We start from the raw sequence: 10,314 nt of genomic DNA on the forward strand, positions 1-10,314 counted from the left end.
TACAACCCCATTTTCAAAAATGGTGGGACATTTTGTAAATTGTTAAAAAAAAATCTTTGATTTGGTAATTCGATTTAATTCTCTTTCTCATTTGTTAATCCTTATTTAAATGGCTAAACTACAAAGAAAAGATTTACAATATTTTACTGATCAACTTAATTATATTAAATTGTAAATGAAAATAAATGTTGATTTTGATGGCTGCAACATATTCTAAAAAAGTTGAGACAGGTGAAATAAAAGTGAAATGTTTATAGAGTATCCAAGTTAAAAAATTGTAAACATTCCACAATAAGCAGGTGAATTGGTGATAGGTGAGGTATCTTGCTAAATAGTAACAACTGTACCAAACAGCAGATTTTTGCTTAGTTTGGGCTCTGAATAAAATTGAAATAAATTTTTTTTTTCCTCAAGCATGATCACCATATTCTCACTATATCATTCTACATGAGCCATAGAAGCCTGATATGATACAAAACGTAAAACATTGCAAATTTTCAAACTGTTTTTCATTTGTCAGGCTTTACAGGGTTAAAGACATTTTCAATATGTTTTTCAGAAATGCATGGGGTCCTTGCGAAATTCCTCTAATCCCGTGTTTAAGGAGAAGTTTATTCCAAACATTCAGCTGTTTTTACAAAGTGATCATCTCAACATGAGTGAGTGGAACCGACTTTATCACTTCAACAACCCCTTTGGCTATATGGGACTAAATTACTCAGGTTTGTTTAATCCGAAAGCATAAATGTGATAATGTATATGGTTTATTAAGACATGGTTTTAGAACAATGCACTATTTTACTTTTTTATAGCCACAAAAGCAGCTGTTGACACCATCCCTAAACTAGCATCTACCCAGTTACTACAAGTACCCACAAGAGCGAAGGATGGCTGTATTCGCTGTGCTGTTGTTGGGACTGGCGGCATTCTCAATGGCTCCAGGCTAGGAAAGGAGATTGACTCTTCTGATTATGTGTTCAGGTAAACTGAAAAGTTTGCTTGGCAGATGAAATCAGTCAGAGTTATTATGTGTACATCAGGATATCTTGTCAAAGCTTTAACCTCTTAAAGGGCTAATTCACCCAAAAATGAAAATTACCCCATCATTTACTCACCCTCAAGTCATCCTAGGTGTATATGACTTCAGACAAATACAATCGGAGTTATATTAAAAATGTCCTGGCTCTTCCAAGCTTTATAATGGCAGTGAATGGGGTCAAGATTTTGAAGCTGAAAAATAGTGCATCCATCCATCATAAAAAGTACTCCACATGGAGGATAATTTCAATATAAGCCAAGAGGAGACTGGTTTTTCTTGTAAACAAAACTCGGTTCTCACGAGACTAGCATATTCTCACTGGAGCTTATGCTACGCCTGCATTAAATGTCATCTGCTGGAACGCCACTCTCTCGTGAATGTGGAAGCTAGAGATTACGATTTATAAAGTTTTAAATATGGCTATTTTTCTTACACAAACTCATCAATTCACTTCAGAAGGCTTTTATTAACCCTCCAGAGCCATGTGGAGTACTTTTTTTTTTATGATGGATTGATGCACTACTTTGGACTTTAAAATCTCAACCACCATTCACTGCAATTATATATCTTGAGGTGTATATGACTTCAGACAAATACAATCGGAGTTATATTAAAAATGTCCTGGCTCTTCCAAGCTTTATAATGGCAGTGAATGGGGTCAAGATTTTGAAGCTGAAAAATAGTGCATCCATCCATCATAAAAAGTACTCCACATGGAGGATAATTTCAATATAAGCCAAGAGGAGACTGGTTTTTCTTGTAAACAAAACTCGGTTCTCACGAGACTAGCATATTCTCACTGGAGCTTATGCTACGCCTGCATTAAATGTCATCTGCTGGAACGCCACTCTCTCGTGAATGTGGAAGCTAGAGATTACGATTTATAAAGTTTTAAATATGGCTATTTTTCTTACACAAACTCATCAATTCACTTCAGAAGGCTTTTATTAACCCTCCAGAGCCATGTGGAGTACTTTTTTTTTTATGATGGATTGATGCACTACTTTGGACTTTAAAATCTCAACCACCATTCACTGCAATTATATATCTTGAAAGAGCCAGGACCGTGTTAATGTTGCTCTGATTGTATTCGTCTGAAAGAATAAAGTCATATATACATACTGTAGGAAACTTTTTCCTCGTCGAAGCAGAGACCAGGAGACGTTGGGATATCTTTCATACAGAAGTCACTCTTTATTGAGGACTCGCTGTGCGTCGCTGCAGTCATCCAAGTCTGACTATAGCTCAGCCAGCTAGAGTTTATATACATTTTAAGGGGGCGGGATTCATTCAGTAGAGGTGGCGACAATCTAAACAAAGCATGCAAATGCAATACAGGAATCAGCCCATTACCGGAATTTCTCCAGCCCTGATCTCATCAGCATAACAGTGCCAAGAGCCATTACAAACAAAAGGTGACTCTCAGTAATTTGGTTAATTTGACTAACAATAAGAGAAACCGGAACAGACAGGAACCTCTTGCTACACTTTGTTTAAGATAATCATTTGTCTGATGTAATTTACCTTAAATGCTAAATACAATGTACTTCACCTTAGTTTTTCATGTGATGCTATGTCAGAATATAGTATCAGCATATTTTAAACAGATTCTTAAATTTGTAATCCAACAATACCAAGGATGGCTTAAGGGTGAGTAAATCATGGGGTAATTTTCATTTTTGGGTGATCCTTTCCTTTAATCACTTGTTTGTTTCTGTTAGGGTGAATGCAGCCATTATAGCAGGCCATGAGGAGGATGTTGGGAAAAGGACGTCCGTTTATGTGCACACAGCACATTCCTTAATCCAGTCCCTCATTGTACACAAAAAGAGAGGTTTCAAACAGATTCCTACTGACAAGGTGTGTCTATGCTGTCACCTGTTCCTATATGTGGGCTACTTTGGCTGAACCTCTGATAGTTTTATTTTTATTTTTATGGAAGGACATTAAATATGTTCTAATCCCTGAGGGTCCAAGAGACTACAACTTTCTTGAGTACCTTATGAAGAATAGAAAAATACCATCAGGAGCATATCGTGGACGAACGTAAGTCATCCTAACAGAAAAGTAATTATCAATCAATATTTGTTATCATGAACCAGTAGTGCAAAATATACAGCCCACTTGATCATTCCTTATGGCCCACAGGCCAAGAAACCGAAAAGTTGCCGAATTAACCACACAGAGTTGCAGTTACCAAACGAGAAGCTCCACAGATTATTATTTTTTTGAGTGTACATACACTGGCAGCGCCGAAGGCTGCTCAAAATTCCACCGCGTGACATTTTTACATAGGGTCTTTATCTTATTTTTAATTGAAATAAAATGCAGTTTTCTTACCGGCCAATGGTGATTCTGAAATAAACATGCCAGGATCCTACTGTTAGGGATGTACTAATAGGGAAACTACTACTGTAACGAACACAACTTTTATGCACATGAGATTGCCAGATAAACAGAGCAGTCTTATTTCGGTGTTCTTATTAATGTTGTGGTGATTTCAGAAGTTAGCTTCGCACATTCAATTTAACATCATTAAGTTAAAGACGGCGAACTTTATCATTCAATTTTAGACACTTAATATATATTCTTGCTGCATCAGCGTAATAAATGCACAACCTTCAATGATTATGGATACACAGGTGTATCCTATGCGGAAGTCTTTCTTGTTGCAAAAACTGATACACATATAAATTCTCCTCCCCCTTCACATTTGTCATAATTTAAATTTATGTTTTACCTTCACAGTTTAAATAAACCTTACATCTCATATATTTAAACAGGGCATTTTGCTCTGATAGTAGTTATGCATGTCTTAAACTTTAACAATATAAGGCCAGATCCCATGAGTGCAGCTGATGACGCTTTGAAGTGACACTTGAGTGATCAAGAATATTCTAATATGCAAATGAGCTTTCCTTTGACTCCTCCGTCCTCTTTTTCTTTTTTTGCATCCTTCCCTCACATCATAAGGGGGGTGGAGAAACAAGGATGCACAAACAAGAAATGAGAAGCACCCTTAGATTCGTGTTTTTTCCCCATTGTGCATCCGCTGTTGTCTTGTGGTTTTCCTTACAATTAGTTTCCTTAAAATTAATAATTGAAATTTCAGTGATGTGGTAAAATGATCACCACATCACAATGATCTGCCGTTGTATCAGTTTCATCCTCCAAGTTGTATGTTAGCTGTGGTAGCCTGTTTTGTCTTCCATTATGGGTGATGAATTGTTAAATTTAGTTTTAACTGTTTTCACTGTTCTTAGCCTGTCTGATATGATATTCTGTCCAATGTGGCTACAGACCCCAAATGAGTTCCCCACCCCTGTCATAAGCCAAAAATGAGAGCGATTAATCATTTTCACTTAACTATCTGCCTTGTGTTAGGCTGTTGTGGTATAAGTATGCCTATTGTTGGAGTGAGTTATTATTTATTATTTTGAAGGCCAAGGAATTATTACAGCGGCCATTTTAATGAAACTTCTTACTACATCCTCCATCCAGACTTTCTCAGATATGTGCGTAACAGGTAAGAGCTGAAATTTCCATACACTCATATATTCAGAGCTTGAACTTATCAGTTCATTATTTGTTGATGGCCATGTCTTACATTTTTTCATTTTAGGTTTCTTAAGGCAAAACAATTGAAAACAAAAAGATGGTGGCTAGTCAGGCCAACTAATGGAGCATTTACTCTTCTGCTGGCTATGCACACATGTGACATTGTAAGTGTTGACCTTCTTCTGGCTGTGAAGAATGGAGACCTTCCTTTAGCCCATAAACTTCTGGCCAAGATCAAGACCAACCGAAACAGTAAGTAGGCTGCTTTTTTTTGGCATACCTATTTTTTCTTTTGGCAGCGGCCATTTGAAAACATTATCAGCCACAGATCAGATTATACATCAATTAAGTATCTTCTGAAAGTTTCTGTTTCACATTTAAAATATTTTAAATGAGATGATCTGCAACCTGATACCCTATACACTCATTCTTGAAAATGCTGTTCTTGTGTCCCAGATTACACTTCAGTAGAAGAATTCATTTTCAAGCCCATAAATTGTTGATTCGACTTGCCTAGATGTTGTTGTCTGTTAAGATTAACCGTCAGGGACTCATTTATTTAACATCTGAGCTGCAACAGCAGTGGTGATAACACTAGACTAATTGCTGAATCAGCCCTGTATGACATCAAACAACAGCTGCATCCAAACTGAACATGAAAAGAAGACCATTAGCATCTCTTGACCATTCCAGTAATGTATGCACTTCACGTAAACACTAGATGTAAATAGGTACCTTCAGACATCAACTGCAGTTAGAATGGCACGTTAAAGCCTTTTTTGGGGATTAAATCCAGTAGTCTGTCTACTCACTAGGCGGTCAAGGGTCAGTTATTGGCCAAGTTGGTGCAGTGCACCTGCAGAGAATGTTTTCAGGATGGTCTGTAAGTCTTCCCCAAGCAGATGGATACTGCTTCAACTGGAGGCCAAACAGGGTCAGTTCATGGCAGATCAGACGGTCAGTGAGCTCCCCTGCATATCTGAAAGGTTATAGTCAATACGATTGTGGTCATATTCTGCTGCAGGATATTGATGGCAGTGTGAGGTCTTTTTATATTAATATTAAATGTGTTTCTTGTCACACAATGCCATATCAATCTTAATCACTTTCATAAAAATGTGCCTTGGAGATTTTTGGGAGTGGGTTTGGTTTTACAAAACAAGGCAACACCAAGAATTTCTCAGTAACTTTTTATTGCAAACTTTCCAAAAAGTACCTCATTTACTTTAATTTCCCTAGTAAAACATTAATATATTTAAAATAAATGTATTTCTTACTGATATAAAAATTATAATTAAACATTATTTAAACTTTATTTATTCCTAATATAAAGCCTAAAACTGGTTTTAATGCCACTATTGATGATGATGATTGTATGATCTTTGAATAATGTCAATCTTTAAATGCAAGATATTTAAAGTGTACCTGAAGTATACAGTGGGGAAATATTTATTTGATCCCCTGCTAATTTTGTAAGTTTGCCCACTTACAAAGAAATGAAGGGTTTGTAATTTTTATGGTAGGTTTATTTTAATGGATAGAGATAGAATATCAACCAAAAGTTGTATATCAACCAATCCAGAAAAAACACATTATATAAAGGTTAGAAATTGATTTGCATTACAGTGAGGGAAATAAGTATTTGATCCCCTACCAACCAGCAAGAATTCTGGCTCCCACAGACTGGTTATGTGCCCATGTGGAACACGGATTAGTCCTGCCACTTTAAGAAGTTACTCCTAATGTCAGCTCCTAGGTGTATAAGACACCTGTCCACACAATCTGTATCTTCCATTCCAACCTCTCCCACCACCATGGGCAAGACCAAAGAGCTGTCAAAGGATGTCAGTCAGAGACAAGATTGTAGATCTGCACAAGGCTGGAATGGGCTACAAGATCATCAGCAAGAAGCTTGTTGAGAAGGAGACAACTGTTGGTGCGATTTATTTGGAAATGGAAGAAATACAAAACAACCATCAATTGGCCTCGGTCTGGAAACGTCTTACCACTGTGCTTGCCAACAAGGGTTTCTACACCAAGAGCTAAGTCATGTTTTGCTTGGGGATCAAATACTTATTTCACTCACTGAAATGCAAATCAATTTCTAAACTTTATATAATGTGTTTTTTCTGGATTTTTTGGTTGGTATTCTGTCTCTATATGTTAAAATAAACCTACCATGAAAGAGAGATCAGCCCCGAGCTACACGGGAGGAACATATTAATGATCTTAAGGCAGATGGGATCACAGTCACCAAGCAAACCATTGGTAACACACTACGCCGCAATGAACTTTAATCCTGCAGCGCCCGCAAGGTCCCCCTGCTCAAGAAGGCACATGTACAGGCCCGTTTAAAGTTTGCCAAAGAACATCAAAATGATTCAGAGAAGGCTTGGGAGAAAGTGCTGTAGTCAGATGAGACCAAAATTGAGCTCTTTGGCATTAAATAAATATTTTCCCCACTGTACTTGCAATAGCTCCACTTTAGCACAATCGGATATACCTCAGTATATCTTTAGTTGGACGTCAGCACTACTTCTGCACAATTAAAGTGCATTAAGCACTAAATTAGTTGTTCCAATTTAAGTATACCTGTTTGGTATACCAAAAGTACAATTGTAGGGTATTTTTATTAAGTACATAAATATGTAAATGTATTTGTAGTATACTTAGCATGAAATAAATGTATTTCAAATACAATTTAGTATATTTATTTTTCACTAAGGTGTAACTGCTGGTGTTGCCAAGTTCCATGGAATTGGGCTACTTTAACACTGTTGCCACGGGTTGTCATGTCCGCGGGTACGACCCCAATAACGTAATATTTAGCCCCTAAAATGTGAATTTTACCCTACCAAAAAACAGGTATTTTACCCCCATTGAGCTTACTGTATATTGTATTGGCTTAAATTGAGCATTAAAACCTGAAATTCTTAACAACCTCCTTCCATTTTGCCAAAATCTGAAATCTGGTGTTCATCTCTACCCCCACCTGTCTTGTTACAAATCAGGGATAACCCATATGGCAAACTGACAGATTAACTTTAAAGAGAGCTGGATTTCAGCGCACCATCATCAGGGCTATTTTGCTTTGTTGCTTTTTTTCCCTAAAAATGTTGTAACCCTGTAAAACGCTGGGGTAAAAATACCAGTTCCATATGAGCTGACTGAAAGCCATAGAGGTTTTCCACACAAAGCATGTTTTACACAAGCTTGTACAAGTTTTAATACTCTCTCCTCTTGTGCATGACAGATGGGTCAGGCTACTCAGGACTGTTTTGGAATCTGCTCAAAGAGTTAATCCATGAACGATGTTGTCAGTCATCGCTAGATCTAGTATAAACTGTGTAAGTCAGCCGTTCCTTCAACTTAGCAAACAGGTCCTGCATCTTACAGTCAGCTTTTAAATATTAATCGAAACTAGAGATTAATTAAAGGATGGACAGTATTATTAGCATTATGTGAGAGCTTGCATACATTTACTATTTTTAGCTTAATTAGTCTACAGAACACAAGGCTACTGTAGAAAACACAAACAGCACACACATACAACATCTTACATCTAGGTCCTCACATTTATTAGAAATGACTGCATGAGAATGCGCTCTTCTGCCTTTGTTTTAATTGTCTTAAAGTGATTGTTGACTGTAGAGAGGATGTTCTTTTTCCCGAAAGTGCTAAAGTTATCGCACTGGAATACTTACTGACTAAAACTTACTGACTTTGCTCACACAGGGTATACTAACAACTTCCTAGGCCTATGTACAATTTGTTCAAAAAAGACATATACAAAATCTGTGCTAATTGAAATAAGCTGACAAAATGATTTAATTGAAGATTTGGTGATAATATAGCACAATTAGAGATTAACAAGCAATTTTTAAAAGGCTGGTCATTTTATACCAGCGACACCAAATTACGTAAAGGATTTTCTGCAAAGTGCAAAGGTTAAGTTTTGCGTAAACCCTGTTTTGCATTATTTCCACACTGTGCCTAAACCAGGCAAAACGATAAAGGATATCTCATGTAAATCTGCATTTAATGTAAATCTAACTATGTGATGGCATTTTGGTGATCATTTGGTTTCTGTTTTTGTGGCGATGCACTGTGAAATCTCATTGGTCCGGATCCCACGGCACATAGCTGTACATTTAAATTTCAAATATGTTCTGTTTCTTTCGGTGAAGAGAGACAAACCACTTGTTGTTGGAAACACAGCGTCGCTTCTGGTGAGTACATGGTGTCAGAGGGAAAAGTGATTGTTTGTAGCTATAATAAATATGAGTGTGATTTAGTTGTGTAGTTACTTAACTTTTCAGCTTTGATTTGTCTCACCTTTCCTGTTTAATTTCTGGTTTCATTGTCGATGCAAATGATAATGAATCTCTACGGGCTTCAGAAATCTCAGCACATTCATATCCTCATTGGCTTATGCAATAGGTAGTGCAAGTAATTCAAAAGCAAGAAATCACTTTGAATAATTAATTTCAGAGTAAAAGTATTTGAATAAATAATATTGCACTTACACAGGCATGCCCTTTTTAGTTTTGCTTTATTATATCAATAGTCAATAGCCTGGATTATATTTGACCTCTGTGACCCAAATGTTCTGTAATGTAAAGCTGAATAATGACCTACATCGAGACTTAACATAATCTTTGGTATCACTAGTCTATGGCCATTGGTCATATGATCCACTGAGCTTCAGCTCATTCAGAACAGATTTTCTTAAACAAGATGTTACTGGCCTAGTTATTTCCAACAGCATTAATTTCACAAAAATGAATTTTTTTTTCCTTTTTGGAGAAAAGTATTTATGCACAGACTAGCAAGGTAAATGTAAGCTTAATTCGAGCTGACTGGTTCTCGGCAGCTTTGTTTACAGTCATCAGCACCAAAACAACCTTACAAAGGCAGGCGATGAAACCAGACTGTGAGAGATATGAAATCAGAACACCATGTGTGCTTTCGTTGTAATGATGTTATCTTCCTTCAAGTGAGTAACTAGGATCAATCTGTAAAGATTATCTTAAATACCTTCTTTCTAACGTCCTCGTACAGGATTGGTTAAAGATTTTCATTTTGTAGAGGAATAGAAAGATAACCATCATGGATATGCATGTAGTTTTGTTAGATGGCCAAAAGCCTTTTTTTGTATCGTGGAATGTGTTATAGTATAGTTGTGAACAGAAATCCGTGTAAGAGAAATATTAAGATATTTTAAAATATTTTAGAATTTACAGCATGTGTATCATATGATTTGGTAGTCTGATTTATTTATGGGTCATTCCACGAAATCGGTGCCTTTTGCATCCCTAAGAAATAATCAAACATAGATTTAATATAACAAATAAATGGGAAATTTAAAAACATAATACTATGTATGTTTTCATCAATATTACATAAAAAAAAGTCAATTAAATATTATTTTAAATAATTTAAATAGCATTTATGCTGGTAAGGTTTTTGGCCTGTCCCTCACTATGATTTTTTTCTTTTTCAGCAGGACTTTTAATTTGCAAAATGAAGGCAAAATTATATAAAAATCACATTTGCATATTGTTCTAAATACATTCTCATTGTTAAGCATTGTTTTTGGCACAAGTATGCATTTTTTCTAGAAAATATAAATCATTTTATTGATGTTCCCTGATTTCATGTCAGCCCTGTTACCCTCATAAAAAACCTTTGTAAAATAATGTACATTCAAGTGACAT

The 10,314-nt window shown here is 36.2% G+C and overlaps 2 protein-coding genes across 7 annotated transcripts in view; both read left to right on the forward strand.

Annotated features, from left to right (window-relative positions):
- LOC107734198 (alpha-N-acetylgalactosaminide alpha-2,6-sialyltransferase 1-like) overlaps positions 1 to 4,743 on the forward strand; it is a 7,244-nt gene extending 2,501 nt beyond the window's left edge. For 2 of the 3 annotated variants that reach the window (XM_016546082.1, XM_016546083.1), the window contains exons 3-7: positions 560 to 722; positions 813 to 981; positions 2,761 to 2,899; positions 2,982 to 3,085; positions 3,188 to 3,650. In XM_016546082.1, coding sequence (XP_016401568.1) covers positions 560 to 722; positions 813 to 981; positions 2,761 to 2,899; positions 2,982 to 3,085; positions 3,188 to 3,392 — 780 coding nt within the window. In that variant the 3' untranslated portion in view covers positions 3,393 to 3,650. Of the gene's footprint in view, positions 1 to 559; positions 723 to 812; positions 982 to 2,760; positions 2,900 to 2,981; positions 3,086 to 3,187; positions 3,651 to 4,540; positions 4,566 to 4,661 lie in introns of those variants that run through there. The other variant, XM_016546084.1, reaches the window with a different exon arrangement.
- The window catches only part of LOC107734197 (caskin-2-like), a 71,652-nt gene that overhangs the window by 5,783 nt on the left and 55,555 nt on the right, over positions 1 to 10,314 (forward strand). The window lies entirely within an intron of this gene.

Source organism: Sinocyclocheilus rhinocerous, unplaced genomic scaffold (assembly GCF_001515625.1).
Source record: "Sinocyclocheilus rhinocerous isolate Xijiao unplaced genomic scaffold, SAMN03320098_v1.1 scaffold820, whole genome shotgun sequence".
Taxonomy (NCBI): Eukaryota; Metazoa; Chordata; class Actinopteri; order Cypriniformes; family Cyprinidae; genus Sinocyclocheilus; species Sinocyclocheilus rhinocerous.